Consider the following 27,894-nt stretch of genomic DNA (forward strand, 5'->3'; position numbering starts at 1 on the left):
CTAGGCCTAGACTCACTGGCAGGCACTCCACGGCCTCGAGCTTGGAGGCAGCAGACTCAATGCCCCCTCTGATGACAGAGGAAAGAAGGAAGCCACTGCTCTGGCACCATCCTCTTGACTCTCCCAGGGCGGATTCCTGATCTCTCTGGCTCCCAGTCAGCTCCTGAGGGAATCTCAGCTGTCAGCGGGCTGACAGAGGCAGCATTTGTACTGAGGGTTGATGAGAGCTGATGGAAAACTCATAGGTCCTGCAGGCCCTGGGTCTGGCTAACACAGGAAACACCAATCATGAGGTGTTACAAGGGACATCAGGCAGTGTGAGAGCAGGCCTGGCCTACAGAGGGAGGGCAGTCTTGTCCAGGAGAGGCTGAGCCTCCAAAGGATCAGCCTCATGCTCCAGCCTGGGGTTCCAGGGATGTACTGACTCACTTGGGACAGGCAGAGAAGACAGACACATAGAAGAGACTAAGGCCCTGGCAGGGACGCCAGGGAACCTCATCCCACATGCAGTGCAGAGCCAGAGCTGCCCCTCATCCCTCAGACCAAGTGGTCTGACTTTAGCAAAGGGAATGAGTTCCCCCAGAGCAGAGATGGGTACAGGGAATTATCCTGAGCCCCCAGGCCTGAGAAAACAGTCACCACCCCCTCCCAGTCAGGAGTAGCTGGCCATTTCAGACAGGGTCCTGGTTCACCCCTAATCTAAAATTCAAGAATGAGTATCCAGAGAGAGATGGGACAGCCGAGAGAGGGCACAAATGGGAAAGGGCCAGCCTGGGCTACCAGATTCTTACAGAGTGGACAGTTGGCCAGCCCCCTGGAAAGTTCCAAGAAGGATTACTCCACTCTACAGCATCCTGCTAGGGATTTACCCAAAGAAGGAAAAGCCGGGAGCTAAGAGAAGCTGCCAGAGGGCTGTTTACAGACAGACTGCAGACATAAGCGGGGGAGAATGGTCTCAGGATGACACCACCGTGACCAGACTGGCTGGCAGCCTGAACGCAGTGAGCGAGGCTGAGCATAAGGGCTGCTCAGAGGACAAGGCCAGAGCACGGGGTTGCGGGTGGGGGGTGACAGTCACAGCATGTGACCTCAGGGTTAAACACCAAGCAGTGTGATACCAAACAGAGCTGACCTGGTGCCAGGCCAGAAGCCCACACATAGCCACAGGCTCAACGTGACATGGAAGATGTGGCCAGACATTAAACGCCCGGTGAAGGCCAGGGCAGGGCAGGTTGGTTGTGCCGGGTCGGCAAAGGTTCTAGTCTATCACCTGAGAGTGACTGCCCACATCCATGATGGCTTCACGGCACACGGCAGCCCACAAGAATGGGACCTTATTGTACACCAGGACTGTCAGATCAGAAAGTGTCTCTGACATCACAGGCAGAGACTAGTCTCAAGACAAGCATCCGGCAGCAGCTAAGGGCACACCAGAGCTCTGCACACCATGTGACAAGTGTGTCCAGGGGACAGAGCAGCCTGACACAGCCAGGCCCAGCAGAGCCTGGGATTTCATTTCATACAAAGTGTGTGTTACGCACAGATGATTCATCTCACACAGACTGTGAGTGGCTTGGCTGGTGGATCACGGGTTAGCTCTTTATACATTTAGGGGCAAAATATCCAATTTGCTCTTTTAACCATTTTTTAAAAGAAGATTTATTTAATTATTATGTATACAGTGTTCTGTCTACATGCATGCTTGCAGGCCAGAAGAGGGCGCCAGATCTCATTACAGATGGTTGTGAGCCACCATGTGGTTGCTGGGAATTGAACTCATGACCTCTGGAAGAGCAGCCAGTGATCTTAACCTCTGAGCCATCTCTCCAGCCCTTAACCATTTTTCAAAGCACTTCACTGGGGGTTGGGGATTTAGCTCAGTGGTAGAGCGCTTGCCTAGCAAGGGCAAGGCCCTGGGTTCGGTCCTCAGCTCCAGGGGAAAAAAAATAGCTCTTCACTGGCACGGACTACATTCTGGTGTGCCAGCCCTGCATTCCCAGGCAGCTCTCCCCACCCAGCCTGAGGAACCTCTTCCAGGTGCTTCCAGTGAGAACCAGCACACTTCCTGCCCGAGACCGGCCTCTCTCATCTAACGTAAACTTCAAGTGCATTCGTGTTTAGTGTTGTGGCTGTATGACATTCCACCCACTTCTCCGCTGGACCACATTGTATGTGTGCATTCTCTACTGGACGCCTGGATTGTCCCTACCTCTTGTCAGTTGGGAACACAGGTGTACAGTCCCTGTCCGAGCACCCCCTTCCATTCCCGTGGGCATCTACCACAAGTGCAATGGTGGATCAGGCAGCTGCTGCAACTCTGGAGCCACCAGACTTCCCCACGTGCCCATGCTTTCTTCTTTTTCAATAACTCATCTTTTAGGTACAGGTGTTTTACCTGCATGTATGTCTGTGTGAGGGTGCCGGCCGGATCCTGGATTGACAGGCAGATGTGAGCTGCCATGTGGGTGCTGAGAATTGATCCTGGGTCCTTAGGAAGAACAGTCAGTGCTCTTAACCACTGAGCCATCTCTCCAGCCTGTAGCGACACCTTTTGTTTGTTTTTTTGTTTTTCGAGACAGGGTTTCTCTGTGTAGCTTTGCGCCTTTCCTGGAACTCACTCTGTAGCCCAGGCTGGCCTTGAACTCAGAGAGATCCACCAGCCTCTGCCTCCCGAGTGCTAGGATCAAAGGCTCGCGCCACTACCGCCTGGCATGGCCACACCTTTTACATCCCATCAACAGACTGATACCATTACTTCAAAATTAATATTTTCCCATTGATGGCCACCAAGGCAGGCAATTGTAGGGTTCTGGATTCTTCCTGGCTGCCAGCTGGTGCCGTGTGGTTTGCAAAATAAAAGCTCTCCCCTGCCAATGACAGACATTTCCTGTAGTCTAGGAAAACCCCATGCCCCTGCCCTGGCCCCTGAGCCCCAGGCCATGTCTACTGCTGTGCCAGGCCTGGAGGGAGCTTGCCAGCAGATGCCAGCCTTTGTGCCCTCTACCTGGGAGAGAGGTGGCAGCTGACGCTCCACCCTCTGCCTCAGGGGAGGGAGGCCCCTGGGTAATGTGGAAAGCCTGAGCAAGATGCTTACCTCAGCAGCCTCCCCAGAGGCCATGGTGAGCTGTCTGTCCAGTCTGGCCTCAGCGTGTCACCGGCAGAGGACGTGGCCTGAGAACTGGTCTGGGCAGAGCTTGCCGCGAGCGTGCCAAGCTTGTGCTGGCAGAAGCCGCGTGAGGCTACTGGCCCGGGCCTGCCCCAGCTGAGCGGGGTTTAGGCTGTAAGACCCAGATGCCACAGGCCAGGCCATTCTTTCCACTCACAGGTGTCCTCTCTGATGTCAGCCTCAAGTCCAGGAGGGCTGCCAAGAACAGGAAGCTGGGCAGAGCAAAGATGCCCATGCTCCAGGCCAGGGTTCCAGACTTGCAGTCCGGAGCACTGAGAACCATGCCCAAGTGTGAGCCTGGCTAGACAGCTGGTTTCATGCTCCAGAGAAAGGCTCAGAATCGTGTGTGGCTGCCGTGGGTCCTGTGAGTGGACCACACGTGCCAGGCCGCTGGGTCCAGCAGGGACTCAGCAGTGGAGAGAGGCCCATGGGAAGGGCAGGACTACAGACCCCACCTTGGAGGGCCAGCTCCTGTGGTGGTTTAAGATCCCGCACAGGCTCACAGATTTGCATGCTCAATCACTATTGGGAAGGATCAGAAGGACTAGGTGTGGCCGGCCCTGTTGGAGGAAGTGTTTCACTGAAGGTGGTAGGGCCTGAGGTTTCAAACACCCCTGCCTATGCATCAGGAAGTGTTCTCCAAAATTACTGGCTATACAGCAAGACCTGTCTCAAGACACATGATAAACAGATTAGGTGTCGGCTGGGTGGTGGTGGCACACACCTTTGATCCCAGCACTCAGGAGGCAGAGGCAGGCGGATCTCTGTGAGTTCGAGGCCAGCCTGGTCTATAGAGTGAGTTCCAGGAAAGGCGCAAAGCTGCAAATGGAAACCCTGTCTCGAAAAACCAAAAAAAAAAAGAAAAGAAAAGGTGTCTCATCAGTGTCTCAGTGTGAACCTCAGCCTGTGCACAGTACCTGCCCTGAGCCACATCTGAGGCTCCCACAGGCTCAGTGCCCACCTGCACGCCCCCATGCCCCCTGCTGTGAAGATAATGGAATAGAGCCTGAAACTGAGCCCCGATCAAATGTTGCTGTGGTCATGGTGACTCTTCACAGGAATAGGACAGACACCATCAGAGCGCTGTGCCAGGCCTCCTGCTTGCTGACTCCTAAGCCGGGAGGCTGCAGAAGTTAGCACCCAGAGCAGCTGGCCCACACTTGGGTGGGGAGGGACAAGCACTTAGCACAAACACTTCACGATGATGCCCCAAGGTCCCTGTGGGGACCACCACTCAGGTTGTTGGGTTTTGACCGGACAGCCACAGGGCTCCTGGTGCCGACATTCTGCTTTGGCAGTGGCGAAGCCAAACACTCCATCCTCTGAAAGGCCAGGGGTGTCTCTTGGCTTCTCAAAGGTGTTCCCCAACTGTGTGGTTTCTGCACCCTCCTACCTCAGCCCTAGGCTGGCCCTGCAGCATGAGTGACATGCAGGAAGGGGAGTTCCAGGCCACCGAAGGACCCAGCCTGACACCGGGACAGGAGGGGGCTGGGTTCCAGCCATGCTCAAAGGGTTGGGTCTTCTCTTTCTGCACTGACTGTTCACGGGGCTGCTGGTGAGGCCAAGTCAGGAAAAGCACCCCTCCCCCCATGCTGCCTGTGGGAGCCTGAGAAATGGCTCAGGGCAAGTGTGCACAGGCTGAGGCTCACACTGAGACACTTTCATGACACTTGGTCCATTTTATTTATTATGAAACAGATCTTGCTGTGTAGCCCAGCATGTGTGGGACTGTCATGCCTCTGTCCCCCAAGTGCAAGATGTCTCGCCAACAGGCTACACTGGCCCACGTCCCACTGCACTGACAGGTGTTCTGAATTTGACAATTGTTCATCTGCAGTGAATCTCTCTGTGCATCCACCAGATTTCTAGCACCTTGGTCTGCATCTTGAAAGGCAGAACCCAGGATGGAGGGTGAGGTGACCTGTTCCAGTGCTGACTGACTCTCCAGGCTGCTCCAGGGCAGATCAGAGCCCGACCTCTGGGCCCCATGAAGTGGTCAGGGCTCGGCCTCCCAACCCATGAGAGGAAAGGAGTGTATTTATGGCCAACTGTTCCAGGGCCGCATGGCTGTCTCTGACCAGGAGAGGGAAGGAAGAGTCTAGGAAAGGGTGTCCACTGTGACCCACAGAACAGTTTTATTAGCTGAATGGCCCTGATGTGGCCATGCTCCCATCATGCTGCTTCTCAGATCTGCCCACGCCGAGGCCCAGTGCTGCTCTGCAGTCAGGGAAGCACAGGGAAACTGCCAGAACACCGTTCCTACCAGGGAGTGTGGCGGCCCAGCACCATGACTCCCAGGAACCAGATACCTGACAGGGCCACCCCTGTGCATGTGCCCTTGGGAGGATGGGTCAGTCCTGTGAACCCATTCCTGTCGAGAAAAAAGCATCCTCCGCCAGGCACATCAGAACCACCAGAGCCTGGTGACTAGGCGGCCTGGGTCGCTCTCAGTCCTCAGCAAAGCAGGAAGGACTTACATCAGGTTGCTGAAGTCCCGACTACGAGGTGAGGAAATGGGCAGGGAGTCCTGCCATGACCACACTGTCCTCCCACAGTGTCTGTCTGTCCATCATCCATCCAGGAATCACCAGGCTGCCGCTGCGCCGTCACTGCATGCCGAACCACTGCTCCTGGTCAGCCCACTGGGCCGCCTCACTGTCGCTGCCCTCCAGGTCCCCTTCCTCTCCACTCCCTTCCATGTCGTCCACGTCTTCCTCCTGAGTGGCATCTGTGGGACTCTCCTCCTTCTCCATCTTCTGCATCCCCTCCAGAGACTTCTGGTCATTGGGGTCCAAGCTAAGGAACAACAAATCAAAGGGGAGATCTGAGTCTTGCCTGGCTCCGGGGCCGACTGCTAGCCCCGCAGGGACGCTGGAGTCAGAGCTGATGCAAATGACCGTGGCGTCCAGGGCTGGATCCAGGAGTTCCTGGGAGGTGGAAAGGGGTATTGTCCTAAGTTTTAGAAATTTTAACTTATGGGACCTGGAGAGGTAGCTCAGCGGTTAAGACCACTTGTTGCCCTTGCAGAGGACCTGGGTTCAGTTCCCAGCACCCACATGGTGACTCATGACCACCTGTGACCCCAGTTCCCAGGTATCTGATGCCCTCTTCTGGCCACCTGGCACACATGGTGCACAGACATACATGCAGGCAAAACACCCACACACATCAGTACAAATAAATTAATAACTCACTAAAAAATGGCTAAAATTACAATGAAAAATTAAGTTTTTTCTCACAACTACAAAGCCCTAGCACTCTGCTGGCAGGAGCAGCCAAAGGGGCACATGCCACTAATCCCAGCACTTGGGGGGCAAGAAAGATCAGGGTGAAAGTCAGTCTCAGGTACATAATGCAACCGGCCTCAAGGAACAAAGTTACTGTTCTGTGTGTGGCACTGTTCCATGTCACAAGGACTGCATTAAACCCATCAATGCTACATCGTGGAACTGATTTTAAGTCCTGAGGATAGAACCAGACCAAGGCATTTTCTTTAGTAGCAACCCCACAAAGCACGGAGCCCCAGAATCCTTCTTTATTCAGCTCCTATAAACAAAACAAAGGACTACAGAATGAAGCTCAGGCCTTGCACGTGCTAGGCGAGCACTCTCCCATGAAAGCCAGGCCCCAGGCACTCAGCAGCCTCTGTCCAGTGACGATTTAGCAAACACCTCTAACAAACTTGGTGCCTGGCTTTCATTCCAGGCCACGCTGGAATCCTGTTCCCGCTCACAGACACAGGGCAGTCTGTTACAGCTCCTCCTTACCCAAACCTTCCACCCAACTCTGGCCTACACAGAGGCTCGCACACTGCGGCCCCCCTACAGACTGCAGCGAGAGTGCCGTGCCAGTCCTGAGTGCTCAGAAGCACAGCCTCAGCTGTCGTCTATGGGACAAGTGGACATGAACATGAGAGTGCCGAGGACAGTGCCATGGTATACCTAAGACACACGTGCAAGCCTCAAAAAACCAACCAACCAACCAACCCACTTCTGCCCTAGTCAATACAGACACCTACATTCACTGTTCACTACACACCAGGTACAGTGCTAAGAGCTTTTACCGAATCCTCTGGATTCTCATTCAGCCATTTATTTTCAAAAGTTAGATTTATTATTAGTGTTATTAACTGGTGTGTGTGCATGCACACATTTGTCTGTGCATCATGTATAAGCCATGCATGGTGCAGAGGTCAGAGGGCAACCTTTGAGCCGGTTCTCTCTCCCACCTTTACGTGTTCCGAGAATCCTGGTTGAACAATCTTGATGGCCCAATTCTGCCTTTACTACCCAATGAGGTAGGTACAGACAAGGAAACTGGTTAGTATTTACCAAGATGACAGGTCAGAGCTGTACTCAAACTTCTGAACTATTACTAGAGAAGGTAGAACCACAGAAAAACACTTCACAACACTTTGCTCTAAAAAGCAGAATGTCAAATCTACACTAGGTACAACCCTATAAAGTCACAGGGCAAGCACAGGAGGAGTTGGGGTAACGCTGACGTGGGCTGGGGAAGAGGGAATGATGCTTTCATTCTGTTAACATGCTTTCGGAGAATATGCCACAAGTCATGAACCCACAAACTCCTCTCCTGACTGTTCTTAGCCTGCCTTCGACCGTGGGCACAGCATGTGTCTGCCTCCTCTACCTTCATCCTTCCCCACAGGAGGCCAAGCACCCACCTCAGTGCAATGCTGTACTGGTCCATCGCTTCCTGGTACTCGTTCACGGCTACCAGGAAGTCCCCCAGGATCCGATGCAGGACACAGTCACTCTGATTGGCCAGGGCATTCCTCAACAGAGCGATCCCATCTTCATATTTCTGTTCCCTGCCTGCAGAGAAAGACAACCTTCACTGCTCGCCAGTGTACAGTCACACCCACCACAGCACGACACCTTCCTCAGAGACACCCTTAAAGGGCACTGTGATGTTCAGGAGGGCACAGCACTGGTCTTTACTTCACTGGGAAATGGGTACAGTGAGTCCTGAGTCTCTCAAACCATTTTCATTTATGTGAACGGGCAAACACACCAGAGCACAGGAGTGAAGGTCAGAGGACCATCGTGGGGTTGATTGTGTCCTATCATGTGGGTCCCGAGGACTGAACTGAGGTGGTCAGCCTTGGTGACACCTTTACCTGAGCCACTGAGCCTTGCCCTGAATCTTTAGATATACTCTTAAAAACGGTGGGGGAGACGTGGTAGCCTTTAATCCTAACACAGGGAGCAGGAGGCAGAGGCAGGCAGATGTCTGTGAGCTCGAGGAGAGCCAGAGCTTTTAGACAGAGAAACCCTGTCTCAAGAAAACAAACAAAAAAGCCCATTTCAATCTTATTTACCTAACCAGCCACAACCCAGGAGTTTATCATGAATCAGAACAAATGGGTTCCCCATTCATGTGATGTCCTGTGCTGCCTTTGGGATCCAGATGCCAGCAAGAGGGCCAGCACGGAGGAGAGCCCTGCACTACAACCATGAGCCAAACACCATACAAACACGTGACCAGGTCAGGAGCAAGAACAGCTCAGAGGTTAAGAGACTCCAGACAGCTCACAACAATTCAGACTGACTAAAGCCAGCTGTGTTCAGAGCCCAGGGTTACCACCACAACAAAGAACACACAAGTGGGGTGCACTCACTAAGCAGCTCCGCCTTCTTCACCACGGCTTTGACATAGTCCGGCCTCTGGGCCAGCGCTTTATCTAACAAGGTTTTGGCTTTCTCCTGTGTCACCGGGTCCTCCAGACACACCGTGGCTAACAGGGTAAGAGTCTGCGCGTTTGCACCCAGGGTTTTGTAAACGTTGTTGGCCATCACCATTGCCTCTCGAATGCTGTTAGATGCTAGGTAACACTCGATGAGACCTGAAAAACAAAGCAGAGATGCTCTATGGCAGGCCACCCCACCACACCCCCCTCACGGTACTGTGCCACAAGCCAGCCACACCCGCTCTGCAGGGCCTCCCTCCATGTGAATGACCCAGTGGGGCTGCAAATGACCCAGCAGAGCCTCTGACTATATAAGCAGATTTTTCTTCTTTTCAACTTCAAATTTGAACTCATCTTCCTGTTATGAGGCAGACTACTGAGCTTATTTTTAAATTCTTATAAAAATGTTTTAGAGGAACAGAATCTTGTAGGAGCTATTTTAGTGTCGGTGACTCAGTCACCAAATGTTGCTAAACCTGGCACAGCTCTGCTGGGCTACAGCGACATCCTGTCTTAAAAATGTATTAATAATAAACAACTTTTAAAAAAATCAACCAACCAATCAATGCTGGTTTTTAAAGCCGCCGTGACTCTAACACACAGCTCTGACCTAACAGAACCTTCCACGTGGTGCAGCTGCCACACCCACAGAAGCCCACCGGCAGTTTCCTGTCTTACCTTCATAACAGTCTAAGCGACAAGGTGCGAGCCTTATGGCTTCCCGGAAGTGTATGATAGCTTCCTGGACTCGGCCCATGTTCCTAAGTGCTGCGCCTTTGAGGAGTAAGGCTTGGACGCTGTTGCTGTTCAGTTGAATGGCCTTGGCGCCTAAGTACAGGGCCCGAGAGTAGCGCTTGCTATAGAAGCTGTGGCATCTAGACAAAGACACCACAGGTTATTTGAGAGAAGCTCAACGCCAGGCTGGGTGGCGAAGTCCTGTCATCCTAGCAATTGACAGACTGTCTTTACAAACAAAACCAAAACAAAAAGCTGTCCAAACGGCTCATCCCGATGACCCGAGTTCAGTTCCTACACAGGAAGGAGAGACCTGCTCTTGTTAATGTCCTATGACTTCCACACAGAGGCATCAGGTCTTGACACATCCACACACAAGATGAGGCCCTATGGACAGCTGATGGGTCTGCAGAAAGTCTGGCACTGGAGGTCGACTAGACTGCACTGCAGTGCCCTATACCAAAAGTAAACGGAGAGCACAAACCAGGGTCAAAGGCTATTAAATAAAACGAGGAGGAGCTTGGAATGAATATGATTAAAATAAAATGTACAAAACTCTCAAAGGATTAAAAGGGGGGAAAAAAAGGATCAGAAGCCCAAGGCCAGCCCCAGCTACTTAGTAGCCCCAGCCTTAGGGTACATGAGACTCTCTCAAAAAGTAAAGGCGAGCCTAGCACAGTGACACACAGAAGGAGGATCTGTGAGTCTGAGGCTAGCCTGGTCTACAGAGTGAGATCCAGGACAGCTAAAGCTACACAGAGAAACCCTGTCTTGAAAATACAAAATAATAAAAATAAAAAATAAAACAAAATAAAAACGGACTCAAGGAGCACTTGCTGTTCCTGCAGAGAACCAGGGTTTGATTCCCAGTACTGACATGACAGCTCACAGCCACCTGTAACTCCAGTTCCCGGGCATCTGACCACACCCTCCTCTGGCCTCTGCAGGTACCAGGTCCTCACAGGGCACACAGACACACATGCAGGCAAAGCATCCACCAACACACAAAATTAAAATAAAATAAATACGTACATTGGAGGGCTGAAGGACATCCGGACGATGTCTTTGGGAAGCCGTGTGCTATGGTTTTATTTCCGGGTTGTGTGAGGCAGTGTTGACTGCTTTCAGCCTGAGCGAGGCCTACTCAACACAATACATCATCTCTGTGCCTAAGCCTTGGGCAGGGATCACTGTCCTGGTCTCCAAAGGCGACAACACACTCAGAGAGTCAATAAATGCCTGCCCAAAGTCACAGGCACATCCTTGGTTTCATTCAGGTCTCATGACTGTGATTTCAATTTATATTCTCTCTCTCTCTGTTTAAAGCCAAGGTGTTAACTATGGGCCCTGACTGACTGGAACTTGCTATGTAGCCCAGGCTAGCCTGGAATTCACAGAGATGCACCTGCCTCTGCCCCGAGTAATAGGAACAAAAAGCCTGCACCACGATTCTTGGTTCAACTTATATTTCCTTAGAGAGAGAAAACAATCTTTGAAAACAGACTGCAGGCCGGCTGGAGAGGAGAGAGACTGAATGAGCATACCCAGAGACTACCCAGGGCTCTGCATGCTGATCAGATATGTTGAAGAGGCGGCAGCCAAGGTTCTCCACATCCTCTAGCCGCCCTTCCCGCGCCAGGAGGTAGCCGTAGACATCCATTCCTGAAAGACAGGACACGGTAAGAGGCTTTTCTAGAGAGGGAAAGGGCCTCAGAAGACACAAAGGAAGCAAGGGAAAGGGCCTCAGAAGACACAAAGGAAGCAAGAGAAACCGCTCAGCAGGGCACTTCCTGCCTCTGAGGGAGCCAGGCATGTGTGTGGTGCACATGCACACAGAGGGAAAACACTCACACACAGAAATTAAAAATAAAGTCAGAGAAGGGCCTGTGAAATGTCTTTGAGAGGAAATTGTCACCAAGCCTGATGAATCAAAATTCAATCTCCAGGACCCACATGGTAGAGAGAACTACTTCCCAAAAGTTGCCCTCTAACCTTCTAGGTGCATGCACACACACATAATTTAATTTCTAAAAATTAAATAAGCCAGGGTGGGGGTGGCGCACGCCTTTAATCCCAGCACTCAGGAGGCAGAGGTAGTAGGATCTCTCTGAGTTCGAGGCTAGCCTGGTCTACAGAGCGAGTTCCAGGACAGCCAGGGCTACACACAAAAACCCTGTCTCAAGGGAGGAAAAAAAAAAGCCTGGAGATGCAGCTCAGTGCTTGCGAGCATGCACAAAGCTCGGCTCAATCTCTAACATCACATAAACTGGGATGGTGACACAGGCCATTAATTCCAGCATTTGGGAGCTGGAAGCAGGAAAAGCAGAAGTTCAGGGTCAACCTCAGCTACAAGAGACCTCCTCTCTAACTGACTGACTGACAGAAGAACAAACCATCCAAAACAAGCAAGGCCCTCTGTGGGTTCCTGCACATACACACTGAACATAAACTTGCAGGCAGACACCATCCATATACATGAAAGAACTGAAGACGGAGAGACAGGCAGGCACAGAAGCCACAGGTCCTACATCACAACTTGAAAGTCTGTTGCGTCAAGAACGTCCGTTCCTAAGTATGCAGTGTGGTGAACAGCAGCCCAGGAAAGGCCCCAAGCCTCACATAAAGACTCCAGAGCTCTCGGTCATCAGCACAGGCGTACTGCGCTGAAAATGCTCAGTGTCAGGCAAACACGCAAATAAATGAATCAAACGGCCTGGCCTAGGCCCCAAGCTTCAGTTCTCCTCTATAATGCATTCATTAGGACCTCCCTCGCGGTTTCAAAGGGCCCACGCTGACTCTCAGGCCCTCTCCCTCCCTACTGCTCTGCTTCCTCACCATCCTTCAAATAAATCCCCATTCCTCTCGCAGCAAGACCACAGCCACACTCCTGCTAGCCTGGGTTCTGGGTGTAAGAATCCAACTCCAAGCTCCCAATGCCATCATGCTAGTATTTCTAAAACACTATATTCCCTCTTTCCCTTTCTGTTTTTGTTGTTGATGATTTTTGTTTTTTCCATACAGGAAATAGCTGTGTAGCTTTGGCTCCCCTGGAACTCACTCTGTAGACCAGGCTGACCTTGAATTCAGAGATTCACCTGCCTCTGCCTCCAGAGTGCTGGGATTAAAGGTGTGCACCACCTCTGCTGGCTTCTCTCTGTATTTCTTTGGTGGTGGGTAGGTCTGAGACATTTCAAGTAATGCAGAATGGCCAGATGAACTTGAACCGCGGACCTTTCTTTTTCTACCTCCCAAGTACTGGGATTACTAGTGCGGTGTGGACAGCTTGGAGAAGAGGAATAAACACCAGACAGGGGAAGATCTTGTCCAAACACTTTCTAGATTATTCCCATATCTGAATATGTGGGAATGTCCCTTCACACTCAGGCATCCTTTTTGGTGGGTTGAGTCAGGGTCTCACTGTGTAGCGAGCCTTGACCTCACAATCCTGCCTCAGCGTCCTGAGTGTTGGAATTGTCATCCTTTATCGATCTAAAAGCCTGTTCACTGTCCCGAGGCATGTCTTTCTGTCGGGCCTGTTTGTTGGGTCTTTCTGCTCTCACTTCCCTTGTTCCTGAGCACTGACCTTTTCAAACTGCTGCCCCACCTGCCTCTCAAACCACCTGACACTGCTCTGATGACTCCTGAACCAGTTCCACCCTTTCTTACTATTGGCTCCCACTCGTTCCTAATTATACTAAGGACAGAGTAAAACCAAAGTCCCTAAAAGGACACCAGGGTTCTGCAGATGCCATCAGTCAGCCACATCATAATTCACGGGGGAAGGGGCGCCATGATATCTCGTAAAAGAAAAAAGCTAAACAGTGGTCTGTGAGGAGAAAACACTTGAATTCAAAACAAGCACTCAGAACAGAATTAGCTAAGTGTTAGAGACACAGGCCAGAACAGGAGAGAGGACTGCCACAGTAAGTGAGCCTCACAAAAGCCATCTTAAAACAGGACAGCAGCAGAGCTGGACACCAATGGCAGCAGCGAATGCCTGTGTACCAGGAGGTGGAAGCAGGAGAATCAAGAATTCAAAGCCAGGTTCAAGGCTAGCCAGGGCTACAAGAGACTCTCTCTTCAAACAATACAAAACAAGGGGCTGGAGAGATGGCTTAGCAGCCAAGAGCATGTACCTGACCTGAGTGGAACTCCAAATCCTGGGGAATGATGTCTTTGGCCTCCAAGAGCACTGTACTCACATGTACATAACCCCACACAGACACACTTACACATAATTAAAAAGAAGCAGCCGGGAGGGGGGGGGGTTGGTGGTGGCGGCGCATGTCTTTAATCCCAGCACTCAGGAGGCAGAGCCAGGCTCTGTGAGTTCAAGGCCAGCCTGGGCTACAGAGCGAGTTCCAGGAAAGTTGCAATGCTACACAGAGAAACCCTGTCTCGAAAACCAAAAAAAAACAAAAAACAAAAAAACAAACAAAAAAAAAAAAAGAAGAAAAAGAAAAAAGGAAGCCTAGAAGTGTACAATAGCGAAAACCAAGAAACACCAGGTGCCAAGGCCACATTCTGCCTCTCCTCTTAGCTGCCCTTTACAGACACTCTCCAGCCCCAGGATTCACCTTTTATCAGATAAGGATCCAACATCTGCGCCTGTTCGAACTTGAGGACGGAGCTCTTGCTGTCCCCTGCTCTGAAGCACAGGTCTGCCCAGCTGCCCAGCAGGTCCACGTTGTCTCGAAGCAAGGACTTTCTCTCTAGTGAGCTTAGAAGACATCACACACTGACCCTTAGGGTCTGTTACAAGAGTGCAGCCATTGCGTTTTGCAGGGCTGGTGTGTAGAGGACATACTCTTCTGTATATACGACATTTTTCATAAAAAGATTTTTGTTCTGTTTCTGTTTTTTGAGGTAGGGTTTATTACATTACTCAGGTTGGCCTTCAATTCATGATCCTCCTACCTCCACCCCCCAAGTCCTGATATTTATACCCGGGCCCAGCTCCTTCTCACTATATAGCAATAATTAAAACAAACTGCTGCTCACCAGGTAAGGGCAGCACTTGCTCAGCCCACTGACCCGAGCCGGGTCCCTGGGACTACACGGTGGAAGGAGAGAACTGACTCCTCCAAGTTGTCCTCCGACCTCCACACAAGCACATGTGCCATGAACAATAAATCAATACAAATGTAATCTTAAAAAACTTTGAAAATGGGGGCTGGAGAGATGGCTCAGAGGTTAAGACCACCAATTATTCTTCCAGAGGTCTTGAGTTCAATTCCCAGCAACCACATGGTGGCTCCCAACCACCTGTAATGAGATCTGACACCCTCTTCTGGCCTGCATACATGCAAACAGAAGACTGTATGCATAATAAATAAATCTTTAAAAAAAAAAAAAAAATGACCTAGGTACAATGGTCATTTCTTACAAAGAGGCTGGAGCCATGCTCAGTGGTTAGGAGCATCAGATGCGCCTGTGGAGAGACCCAGGTTCAAGTCTGAGCACTAGCAGAGTAGCTTACACTCCGTTAACTTCAGTTCCAGGAAATCCAATGCCCTCTTCTGGCCTCTGTGCACTATGCACACCCATGGGATACAGACATACTTGCAGACAGAACCACCATCCACATAAAACTAAATAAATAATGGGGTGTGTGTGTATCTCAAATATAATACTTAATCTACAAAGAACTTTCTGGTTATGATTCCCCCCCCTTTTTTGAGACAGATAGGGTTTCACTATGGAGCCCTGGCAAGCCTGCCTCTGCCTCTTGAGTGGAGATTAAAGGTACACCACCATACCCAGCAAGGTTATAGTTTTTTTTTAAAGAGGACAATATATAATACATGATTTTTTTTTTTTCCTGGAGCTGAGGACTGAACCCAGGGCCTTGCCCTTGCTAGGCAAGTGCTCTACCACTGAGCTAAATCCCCAACCCACAATACATGATTTTTATATGTCACTCATAAGTGGCAGCTACTCCTGACTGAAAAAAAAAAAAAATACAGCTTTTTGTCCTAGGACTCTGAATGGAAAGAAACCCCAATTGCAAAGAGGCACCCTACATCGGGTGTTACAATAAACATTGCACAAACAAAAGGCGTGGTCATGAAACCACAGCAGTTTGCTCTCTCAGGGTGGCCATCTTCACAGGAACAGAACACAGTCCGGCTTCCCATGTTTCCATGTTCAAGCAGCTGACTACATCTGCCACCATTTAGTGCATCAGAAAACACTGCCCAAAGACCACTGACTGCAAGACCAAGTAAGCAACTACGTTTTCCGCTTTACAGAAACACTTCAAATCTCCAGACAAGGAAAGGGTCTTAAGATCCTAGGATTAAGCCAGGCTTCGTGGCTCAGCACTAGGGATGCTGAGGCAGGAGACTGAGGCCAAGTCAAAGGGCAACCCAGGCTATGTAGTAAGATCTTACATACTTCAGACCGTACCTCCCACCAAAACAGTCACAGAGTTTACATCCTGGCTCTCACCAGATGGCGTTGATGGCTCTCGAGTTGTCGCCAGTGTGCACAAAAGCATAGGCTTTAATCCACACGGACAGCCAGTCCAGGTTGGGCACAGTCTGGATCACATTCATTGTCATTGACGCCACCTCTGCACCTTTTACAGAAAGGGATAACAAACCTACCCCCCCCCCCCAAAGCAAGAGAAAGGTGAGGCACAGCATCTTCCTCCCACAGTGCAGCAAACAGCAGGCCGCACAGCTGCCTTCCCTAGTCTAAGCAAGATGCACACAACACAAAGAGGGTGGAGCCTCAGGCATGCTAAGCACAAGCTTGACTCTGAAAGACAGACATTACTCTTTATCTCAAGACTGACAGTATTCAGACTGTTTTAAGCCTACTCTAGGGGCTGGAAAAATGGCTCATGGTTAAGAGCACTTGCTTTTCTTGCAGAGGATCCAGATTTGAACCCACACGATGACTTAAAACCATCCATAACTCCAGTTCTCGGGGCTTCAATGCCCTCTTCTATCCTCTAGGGGCACCAGGCACACACTTGGTTCACAAACATACATATAGGCAAAAACCCTCACCCACATAAAATCAAATTAAGGTCTGAAAAAAAAAAAAAATGCCCTACCCTACCTAATGCATAGTCGTAATTGAGAGCTATCACCTCTGACTGCAAATACCCCAGGGAACAGTAGAAAACTTTCTATACCTAGAATGGCGTCAAGAGCCAAGGGGCACTGCCGCAGGACCTCCTTATAGCTGGTGACTGACGGGCGTTCCTGACCAGCCTTCTTGTACAGGTTTGCCAACATCATGTTTATCTACACACAAAACAAAGGACAGTAAGGCAAGTGTCTCTGCAAAGGAAGTATTTCACCACGAGCAAGCTCTGAGTTTTATTCCCAACTACTATTCAGCTCTCTATTGGAAAATCTACCCACAGCCCTGGGCAAATAAAGACTGATTCCATTCCTCAAAACAAAGAACTGTAACCCTTACTTTTCCTAGCTCTGTTATCTCCCAAATAACCTCGAGTCAAAGATGCTGCCTCGGGGCTAACACAGACTCGAGAAATGTGCCAGAATTTTAGTTAAGTTTTTTTTTTTTTTTTTTTCCGAGACAGGGTTTTTCTGTGTAGTTTTGGAGCCTTTCCTGGAACTCGATTTGTAGCCCAGGCTGGCCTCAAACTCACAGAGATCCGCCTGCCTCTGCCTCCCGAGTACTGGGATTAAAGGTGTGCGCCACCAACGCCCGGCAAGATTTTTTTTTAAAAAAAAGATTTATTTATCTATTATGTACACAGAGGAGAGCACCAGATCTCATTACAGATGGTTGTGAGCCACCATGTGGGTGCTGGGAATTGAACTCAGGACCTCTGGAAGAACAGCCAGTGCTCTGAACCGCTGAGCCACCTCTCCAGCCCCGTTAGTTAAGATGTTAAGATGAATGGCCCCAGAAGTCCTCAAGCTGATATATTTTAAAGATTTTTATTTTTTTGTTCATTTTTGTTTTGAGACAGGGTCTCACTATATAGCCCTGGTTGGTCTGGAACACATAAAGATCTACCTCTCTTAACTGCTCGCGAGCGTGTGTGTGTGTGTGTGTGTGTGTGTGTGTGTGTGTGTGTGTGTGTGTGTACACGTGCCCACAGAGGCTGAAGGAATTAGAATTACATCATCCTGGAGCTAGAGTTATAGGTAGTTGTGAACCACCTGACACGCGTGTTGGGAATTGAACTCAGGTAGGCCGATCTCTCTCTGAGTTTGAGGCCAGCCTAGTCTATAGTGAGAGTTTCAGGACAGACAGGGCTGTTACACAGAGAAACCCTGCTCCAAAGCCAGCTACTACCCAGGCCCAGAACCATGGCTATGAGTTAGCCCACCCCAACATCCACAGCGTCTATGAACTGCTGGAGCATGTGAGGGGATCAACCAACAGATCTAAAACTACAGGATCTCCTCGACACAGAACAACAGGATATCCAAGAGGAGCTCCAGAGAGAGCCCATTATTGGTATGTAGCAGAAGGCAGAGGCCTTGAACTAGAACAATGACTCACAGAAATGACCACTTACAAGTAAAGATGAATGCACTAAAGGGGGAACTGTGTGACTCAGCGGGCCACACTGCAGCTTCCATGACGAGATTCTCTTATGTTTTGTTTTGCGGGGGAAGGTGTAATGATCAGAGGACAGAATCCAGGAGACAGGGAGATAAGTGGAATCTGGACGCATGATATGAAATCCACAGAGAATCAATACAAGTTGAGAGGAAAAAAAAAAAAACTTTAAAAAAAGGGGAAGAAAATTTTTTTCAAGACAGGGTTTCTCTGTGTAGCCTGTCCTAGAACTCAATTTGCAGATGAGGCTGGCCTCAAACTCAGAGATCTGCCTGTCTCGCCTTCCCGGGTGCTGGGATTAAACGTGTGTGTCACCACCACCCGACTGAAATCTTCACGATTTTTAAAAAGACTTTATGTGGGTGTGCATGCATGTCTCTGGAGGCCAACAGAGGTGGAGGATCCCCTGGAGCTGGAGTTACAAGTGGTTGTGAGCTGTTGATGTGGCTGCTGGGAAGCCCCAGGAAGAACAGCAAACACATTTAACTGCTGAGCCATCTCTTGAGCCCCGTTTGTTTTTGGTTTTATATGACAAGAGCTCACATAGCTCAAGCTAGCCTCAAACTCACTGTGTACTTAAGGAGGACCTTGAATTCCTGATCCTTGTGCCTCACCTTCTGAGTGCAGGATAACAGAAATGCACCATTACATTTGGCTGGTTTTTATTTTTAAGTTTCTTATTTAGTAGTTCAGTCTGGCTTGGAACTCACTATGTAGCTCAGGCTAGCCACAAACTTAACGGCAATCCTCCAGCCTCAGCGCTAAGATAACAGGCATGAGCCAACCACATTGAGCTAACACTTGACATAGCTGTTTAAGGAGGACCAGATACAAACCCCCAAAACCCCACCCCGCAAAAAAAAATAAATAAATAAATGACAGAGACTGAGGAAAACAAGCTTGGCTCTGGCAGACCAGTGGCTAGAGTCTGGCCTATCTAATACTTAAACTAGAACTGTCTACTCACCATGCTGAGACAGACAGACTCAAACAAGGTCATATGACTCAAATAGTAACCACACTGTTTAAATCCGGTGAGGAAAGACAGCTACATTTCAGCACAATTTAAATATGGTACTCGATAAATCTATGTCAAAAAGAAACCCTTCACTCAAAACCCTCTTTCTATGCCAGTTACAGCAGCCCACGCCTGTAATTCCAGCACTAGAGAGGCAGACAATCACTATAAGTTCAAGGCTAACTGGGGCTACATACTGAAAACCTCTAAAAAAAAATCCCTAATGTGGGAGCTGGAAGGATTGCTCAGTAGTTAAGAGCACTGGCTGCTCCTACAGAGGACCCAGGTTTGTTTCCTAGCACTCACACGGTGGTTCACATCCATCTCTAACTCCATTTCCAGGTTGCTTGTTTATTAGGTTGCTTGGGTTTTTTTGTTTCTTTGAGACAGTGTTTTTCTGTGTAGCCCTGGCTGTCCTGGAACTCTCTCTGTAGCCCAGGCTGGCCTTGAACTCAGAGATCCACCTGCCTCCCTAGTGCTGGGATTAAGGGCATGCACCACCACCACCTGGCAATTTCCAGGGAGTCTGAAACCCACTTTTGACCTCCATGGGTACCGAGCACACGCAAGATGCACATACATATATGCATGCAAAATACATACATAAAGAACCCAGGGCAGCAAGAAGACTCAGCCAGTGAAAGCACTTGTTACACAGGCCTGGCAACCTGAGTTCAACCCTGGAAGCCGCAGTGGAAGCAGAGAATGAACGCCTCAGAGTTGCTCTCTGACCTCCAAGGCAGCGCTGTCACACACTTACACACAAATAATAATGAATAAAAGTAAATAAATGAAAAAAAGCACAAAACCTCAAATGAAACACTCTCACCCCTACCCCAACATTTTAAAAAACACTAATTTTGAGAAATTACAAAGATGGAGGTGGGGGCACAGTTTTTGCAACCACAAGAATCTTGATCCCCAGCAGGACCTCATAACAGTTGGGTACTATAGCTTGTAACTGCAACCCCTGGGCTGGCAACTCACCGACCAGCAAGTCTAGCCGAAAACACAGATCACTAAGTTCAGTGAGAGACCCTGTCTCAAAAAAAAAAAAAAAAAAAGGTGGAAAAGACCTCCCAACGTGAGTCTCTGGCCACCACACCCACCCACAGAGGAAAGCACACTTACACACAGGCATATACTACACATGATAACATGTACGTGTCCAGCACACACGTTGACACAGAGTGTCCAGCATATTCACTAAGGTACAAGGAAACCTCACGTAGTAACACAAAAGCACAAAGAGCCAGGAGAAGAAAGATCAGACTTCCTGAAACATGGAGAAGACCCGGGGTGAGGCAGGTGGAGAGGAGAGGGAAGAGAGAGCTCAGCTCACTTTGGGAGTCCGCTGTCTGGAAGGGATCCCGTCGAGTACAGCGATGGCATCTTTGTCTAGTTTCAGCATTGTGTAACACTCAGCCATTTTGTATTTCACTTCAATTTCTGATGGAGGACACTGCAAGATAACAAAAACGTGATCTCAAGAGTGTGACAGGTCTTCAAAATATTAACAGTTAGTAATCTTATAACTGAGCAATTCTGCTCCTAGACAGACAATCAAGAAATAAAAGAAAGAAGTACACCTTGAATCCCAGCACTTGGGAGGCAGAAGCAGGTAGATTTCAGTGAGTCAAGGCCAGCCTGGCTTACAAAACAAGTTCTAGGACAGCCAGGACTGTTACACAGAGAAACCCTGTCTTGAAAAACCAACCAACAAATAAATAGATAGATAGATAAAGATAAATAAATAACCGGGAGGTGGTGGCGCACACCTTTAATCCCAGCACTCAGAGGCAGAGCCAGGAGATCTCTGTGAGTTCAAGGCCAGCCTGGTCTACAGAGCGAGATCCAGGACAGGCACCAAAACTACACAGAGAAACCCTGTCTCTAAAAAAAAAAAAAACCAGAAGAAGCAGCCCAATGCCCATCAATTAATGAACAGATGAACAAAATGCAGCATTCATGTGCCATGGAATAGTACGTGATAACAAAAAATGAAGAACTCATTCTACAACTGATCAATCCATCACTGAAAAAAATACTTCAACCCTGCCCTCAAAAAATTATATATATATATATATATATATACAGATACATACATACACACATACACACAGATTGGGCAATGGTGAGCACAACTTTAATCCCAGCACTTGGGAGGGAGAGACAGGCAGATCTCTGTGAGTTTGAGGCCAGCCTGGTCTACAGAGAAAGTTCACAGATAGCCAGGGCCACCTACACAGAGAAACCCTGTCTTGAAAACCCTTAATAAGTCTAAACAAACAAGTTCTCTCTTAATCACCTGACTCTGTGGAGTAGACGCAGAGTTTCCAGTTGCAGGTCGCACTTTTGAAGTTTTACTCAAGGCTTTCTTCTGCTGTAAAGCCATGGTATACTTACTCACAGCATTCCGATACTCCTTATCGTGAAAGAGAGAATCCGCATGATACACCAAAAGCTGGTACTTCTGAGACGGGGAAAACAGCTCACTGAAAAACAAAGGAAGCAAGTCCTACATGGGTTATTTTGAAAATTAGAAAGAACATCTCTTATGGAATATTAGCTTAAGAGGTGTTACATTCATTTATGATGTGAAATATTTAATGATGCAAAGATGTATTGCATTCTTTTATGTTGCATTTGTTTAACTCTGTGAAGCTGTGTTACTTTGCCTGTCTAAAACACCTGATTGGTTCAACAAAAAGCTGAACAGCCAATAGCTAGGCAGGAGAGGGATAGGCGGAGCTGACAGGCAGAGAGAATAAATAGGAAGCCGTTAAGTAATGGCACTGGCCTTTGACTCACTGAGACTCAGGAGGCAGAAGCAGGTAGATCTCTATGAGTTCAAGGCCAGCCTAGTCAACAGAGCCAGTTCCAGGACAGTTAGGACTACACATAGAGACTCTGTCTCAAACAAACAAACAAACACAAAAAGGGAGAGGCACTTCTAAAAAACCCAACAACTAGGTACCACTGCCAGTTATGGTCATATACTCCTGTAGCCCTAGCATTCGGAAGCAGAGACAGGATGACCAGGCGTTCCAAGAGCTACCCTTGGATGTATTATCAGTTTAAAATCAGCACTGAGCTGTGCGGTGGTGGTGCATGCCTTTAGTCCCAGCACTTGGGAGGCAGAGCCAGGCGAATCTCTGTGAGTTCGAGGCCAGCCTGGTCTACAAAACGAGTTCCAGGAAAGGCACAAAACTACACAGAGAGACCCTGTCTCAAAAATACCAAAAAAAGAAGCCAAGCTTCAGTTGGGGCTGGAGAGATGGCTCAGTGGTTAAGAGCACTGACTGCTCTTCCAGAGGAACCCGGTTCAATTCCCAGCACCCACATGGCAGCTCACAACTGCCTGTAACTCAGGTTCTAGGGTACCCGACACCCTCACACAGACATACATACACAATGCACATTAAAAAAAAAATCAGCACTGGAAGATGGGCAGTTGTGGCGCATGACTTTAATCCCAGTGCTCAGGGGGCAGAGGCTGGTGGATCTTTGTGAGTTCAAGGCCAGCCTGGGCTACAGAGTGAGTTCAGGAAAGACTCCATAGCTACACATAGAAAACCTGTCTCAAAAACAAAAAACAAACAAACAAAAAACCAACCAAACAAACCCACAAAGAAATTCCAAGTCTATTAGCAGCCATTCCCTAATCCTATTTTGCTATAAGCCGCAAAAAATATATGAAGTAGGATTTCAGGTGACTGTGACAAGCTATACCTAGAAGAAGCCAAGGGCCTTCCAGAGGTCAAGCTGAGGCTCAAGGAGTCTTGGTGATATTTGGCTTTTGATTATTAGCTGTTCCTGCTATGAATTTCTTGTGTGCTGTTGTAGATTTTCCATCATTCATTGGGGACCATTTCCCCTCTGCTAATGGAATATTTAGATAACCTTCTGTGCTGACAGCTATGCACAGCCAGAACCCCAGTTCAAGTCTCCCTGTAATTATTGTCATTGGCAGCATCTGGCCAGGACCATCCCCGAGGGATGAAAATATCTTATTAGAGATACCTCAATACTCTCTAAGAACAGACTTAAGCATCCAGATTATCTGTTTGAGAAGGCCTGGTGAATGTGCTAATTAAGCTTAACTTTCTTTTTTTCCAAGGTCTTACCGCTAGTTTTAGATCCACCCTTAAAAATTAACTCAGGACTAAAGGGTTCCAACTTAAAGGCACATCTAGCTGTGATGGAAGTTGCCTAGTGACCGAGCACACTGGCCAGAAACGGTGGGAGCAGAGATAGCTTGGAGACATAAGGGTCAAAGGGAAAAAAGGCAGTTTTATTTTCAGAGGACTAGACAGAGAAGAGAAAAGAGAATGGAAGAACTAGATGGGTAAGAACTGGAGAGGAACAAACTGAGATGGGGAAGAACTAGATTGAAGGGCTAGAAGAGAGGACTAGAGGAACGAGATGAAGATGAGGAAGAGCCAGAAGAGAGAGGAGATGGGAGAGGAGCTGACAGGGGAAAGAACTAGATAGAACCTAGAAGGGGCAGAACTAAGATGAGAGAATTTAGTTAGAACTTAGAGGGGGCAGGAGATAAATGTAGAGAGAAATCAGGCAAGAAAGGAGCTAGGCATGAGAGCAGAATAGAACCCGTGTAGAGAGAACTGACTCAAAGAATACGGTGCAATGTACCAAAGAGTTCTGTATACCTTATCATCAAAGATTAAATTATCAGCTGATTGTAGATTCTTCCCTGACCCTGGACTATGGAGGGGCTGGACTCCCTTCGTCTCTGTGGCAGGCACTAATCTGTGGTACCTTTTTAAAAATACATTTTATCATTATTTATGTGTACTTGTATATCTGTATATATGCACACACCACAAAACCAAAAACCTTTCAAAAAGTCAAGTGTGATAGAACAGTCTATAATCTCAGAACTTGGAGGTGGAGGCAAGAGGATTAAGAGTTCAAGGTCAGCCTCAGCTTCACCAAGATCCTTTCTCAAAAAAGCAAAACACAACTGGGCATGGTGACTCACGCCTTTAACCCCAGCACTCTGGAGGCAGAGGCAGGTGGTCTCTGAGTTCAAGCCTAGCTTAGTTTACAGTTTCAGGACAGCCAGGGCTACACAAAGAAACTGGGGGGGGGGGGGCAAGAAAACATGCAAACAGCAGAGAATGAGTAAATAGATGGCTGTTTCCTCAGTTTTGAACCTTACCCATACATCTTCCTTCTCCAGAGGAAACAGATTTTTCAGGCATCATTCCAGAGATACATCACAGACACATTGCAAGGCAAGTGTGTACAGCGCATAGATAACTGAGCACTTCGAGGGCAGAGCAGTATCGTAGGTATCAACGCTTGTTTTTCAGTGTATACAGACAATCAGGCCTTGCAAGAGTTTCTTGTTTTGCTTTTGGGGGTGCCAGGAACTCAAGTCTTGGTCTTCCATGCTAGGGGGGTCTCTCCGTGTCTGAGCTACATCTCCAGCCTCGGGAAAGCTTTCACAAACCATTCCAACTGTACCCTTCATTCCCTGAGTTTCCTACGTAACTTTATACATAGGGTTTAGCCAACCGGACCTTTTTTTGGATTTATTTTAGGTGGTGCTTATAATGAAACCTAGGGCCTCAAACACTCTACTTAGGTATTCTACCACTGAACTATTATCACCAGACCTGTTTTATTATTTTTTATGATTTTTTAAAATGTATTTATAGTTTATGGATGAGCACTCCACATGTATACCTGCATGCCAGAAGAAGGCATCAGATCCTATTACAGACAGTTGTGAGCCACCATGTGGTTGCTGGGAACTGAACTCAGGACCTCTGGGAGAGCAGCCAGTACTCCTAACCCCGAGCCATCTCTCTAGCCAGCCCCATCAGTCCTGTTTGAATTGTTTGTTTGTTTTAAACAATATGTTCATGTCTATAAAAAAAATTTCAGCCAGGCACATGTCACTGATCCCAGCACTCGGGAGGCAGAGCCAGGCGGATCTCTATGAGTTCAAGGCCAGCTAGAGTGAGATCCAGGACAGGTACCAAAGCTACACAGAGAAACCGTGTCTCGAAAAACAAACAAAAAATTCAAAACATAAAGGATAAAAGTCAGAACTTAAATGCTTCCAGAGATAAGAAACTGCCAATCTAACCTAATGAGAAAAAAGCATGGGTTAGCTGTATTTAGTCTAGCTAGAGAAGCAAACTGCTTCAAGCAATGCTATATCATCATCAAGACCCAAGAATAAAGATTAGGGGAGCCAGGCAGTGGTGGTACACACCTTTAGTCCCAGTATTCAGGGAGGCAGAGGCAGTCTGGTATCTGTGAGTTCGAAGCCAGCAAAGCAAAGTTTCAGGACAGCCAGAGCTACACAAAGAAACACAAAACAACAACAACAAAAAGATCAGAGTATTAATCCCCAATAGAGGAAACTGTGTGCTAGGACAAATCACCCAGATCCAGGGGGAAAGGCCCCAGAATCAACAAAGAAGGCTGACAGAGACCAGTGTTCCCCATGTCACACTAATAAAGTGAAATGGGGAACAGTGTCTGAATTACAGGTCCTTCAAAGTCCTTTGGCTCTCTGACCTAGACCAGCTTCAGCTAAGCCAAATGCAAATGTTGCCCAGAGTAGAAGATGCCACTGTAATGTCATCTGGAGCCACGAGACAGTGGTGGGTTACAATAAAAACCCATCAGAGACAACTAGAGTTCAAACACCCGAGGTCCTCTATGTGCTCTATGATCTTGGCTGACATACTGGACCTCCTGCAGTATGTACATTTCCTTAGCACTTCCAGTAAGTTCACGAGTGCCTCTCACAGATGGGAACTGGGCTCTTTCAACAGATGGCAAGAGGGAAACAGAAAATCAAAACAGGACAATTCTGGCGGGAGGAGGTCTGCTTTAAGAAGCGACTTGAGCTGAAACTTAACCGGCCAGGCAGTTGTAAAGCAGGAGCCGCAGGAGCCAATGCCTGGGAGTTGAGAGCCAGCTTGTGCATTGAAGCAGCCGAAACCACAACCAGGGAGCTTGGCCTGCGGTGAGAGCTCGGGCATGGGAAGGAGCCAGAGACCGGAAGGAATCGGCGGGCTTGGGGAGCCACCCCGAAGAGGGAGCACGATGGGGAACTTTTAAGCGGCATCCAACAAGCTCTCAAGGCTAGAACTGTCTCGTGCTTCATCGGAGACTCGGGAAACCCGGGTAGAAATGTCACTCAGTTGGCAGTGCTTGCCTAACCCTCACGAAGGCCCGGGTTCGGTCGCCAGCACCACGACAACACCCTGCGACTCCAGCTTCTGGGAAGTTCAGGATCACCCTCGTCTAGACAGCCTGTTGCAGGCGAGTCTAGGCTACAGGAGAGCCTGTTCGTAAACAGAACCGAACGGGCCACTACACGGCAGGTGCATCGGGCCTCGCAAAAGGCTGCAAGGGCACTTTGCAAACGAGGCGCCACTCCGCCCGCCAAGGACGCTCTGGGTTCCCAGCGTCGGCCAGGGGGAGCAAGCGGGGGCCCCTCCCGACGGCGGATCGCGACCGCCACGTCGGACACTCGGGGGGGCTTGGGTCTCCGGGACCACCTCCGCCGGAAGAGGCCCCGGCCGCCCGCGCAGCCTCAGCGGGGCCGCACTCCCTCCTCCTCCTCCACCGCCACCACCCGGGCCCCCGGACCGCCGCTCCCCGCCCGCACTCACGGGTTGTTATTACTCATGGTCAGCAGCAAGCTGCTGAGGAGCCGCACGTTGGAGTGCAGCCCCGCGGCCGCCATGTCCCGCACATGGTCTATCACACTCATCCTGCCCGGCGACACCGCGGCCCAGCAGCAGCCGACAGAAGCCCGGAGAGCGCAGCCCGGCCTCGGGGAAGGCTCCAAGATGGCGGCGGCGCCGGGGTCCTTCTGGCCCAGACGTGGCTCCACCCCCCCACCCCGAGGATATAGGTAGCCACTGACGTGCCTGCGTAAAAAGAAGCGCCCGTGGGGCCAAAGGGTTCTCGCCCACTTTGCGTCTTCGTCTTCAAGGGGAAAACCTCACGGAGGAGTGAGCGTGCACTGGAAGGCATCCTTGTGGGAATACTGGCTTTGTTTGAAAGAAAGCCAGCCTGAGGAGTGGATGCGTCCACGAGGCTAGTAACAGTGGACAGCAGTCCGTCATAAAGAAGGTGAATCGAACGGAGGTGGAAAACTGACAGTTAAAATTGATTTTTGAATCAGGCGCCCAAGAGCCGACTTTTTTTTTTACAACCACGCATGCGCAGCAGCTAAAAAGTGCCACGCCCCCTCCCCTGGTGGCTTATGGTCCTGTCACTGTTTACGTGGATTCCTTAGTGCTAGGCGTGGTTTGCCAGGTCAAGTGACCCGTTAGTTCGGGGTGTGGGAGGTGGGGTGGGGGGTAAATAAAGATGGGTACAGGAATGAGCTGGGATCGCTGATAGCCCCACAGATAACATCTCGAGTCTTTACGAGTTCGTTATTGTATTGCAAGTTCCAACACCATGATGCTAAAGTGAGAGCCGACTCCGCGATTAAAACGGCTTGGTCCTCTTGCAGAGGACTCGAACTCGGTTCCCAGCACCTTCCTGGAGATCCACAACCGTGTGAGTCCAGCTCCTGGACATCCGACGCCCTCCTCTGGCCTCCATGGGCAACGACATGCATGTGGTGCGCAGACACACACTCCTGCACGCACGATACTCATAAAAAAAAACTTAAGAAAATATTCATAAAAATTAAAAAAAAGTTATTCT

At 49.2% G+C, this 27,894-nt stretch overlaps 1 protein-coding gene across 1 annotated transcript; it reads right to left on the reverse strand.

The window, feature by feature from the left end:
- Positions 1-5,277: 5,277 nt before the first annotated feature.
- On the reverse strand, positions 5,278-27,051 carry Anapc7 (anaphase promoting complex subunit 7). Its single transcript, XM_036172056.1, has 11 exons — positions 26,844-27,051; positions 21,491-21,677; positions 20,525-20,644; positions 16,756-16,867; positions 16,062-16,215; positions 14,189-14,331; positions 11,156-11,273; positions 9,555-9,751; positions 8,808-9,032; positions 7,851-8,001; positions 5,278-5,962 (listed from the first exon to the last, which is right to left on the reverse strand). Exons 1-11 carry the CDS (start codon positions 26,942-26,944, stop codon positions 5,773-5,775), a joined length of 1,698 nt encoding a protein of 565 aa, XP_036027949.1. The 5' UTR covers positions 26,945-27,051; the 3' UTR covers positions 5,278-5,772.
- Positions 27,052-27,894: the final 843 nt, after the last annotated feature.

The sequence above is a fragment of the Onychomys torridus genome, chromosome 22, assembly GCF_903995425.1.
Source record: "Onychomys torridus chromosome 22, mOncTor1.1, whole genome shotgun sequence".
Taxonomy (NCBI): Eukaryota; Metazoa; Chordata; class Mammalia; order Rodentia; family Cricetidae; genus Onychomys; species Onychomys torridus.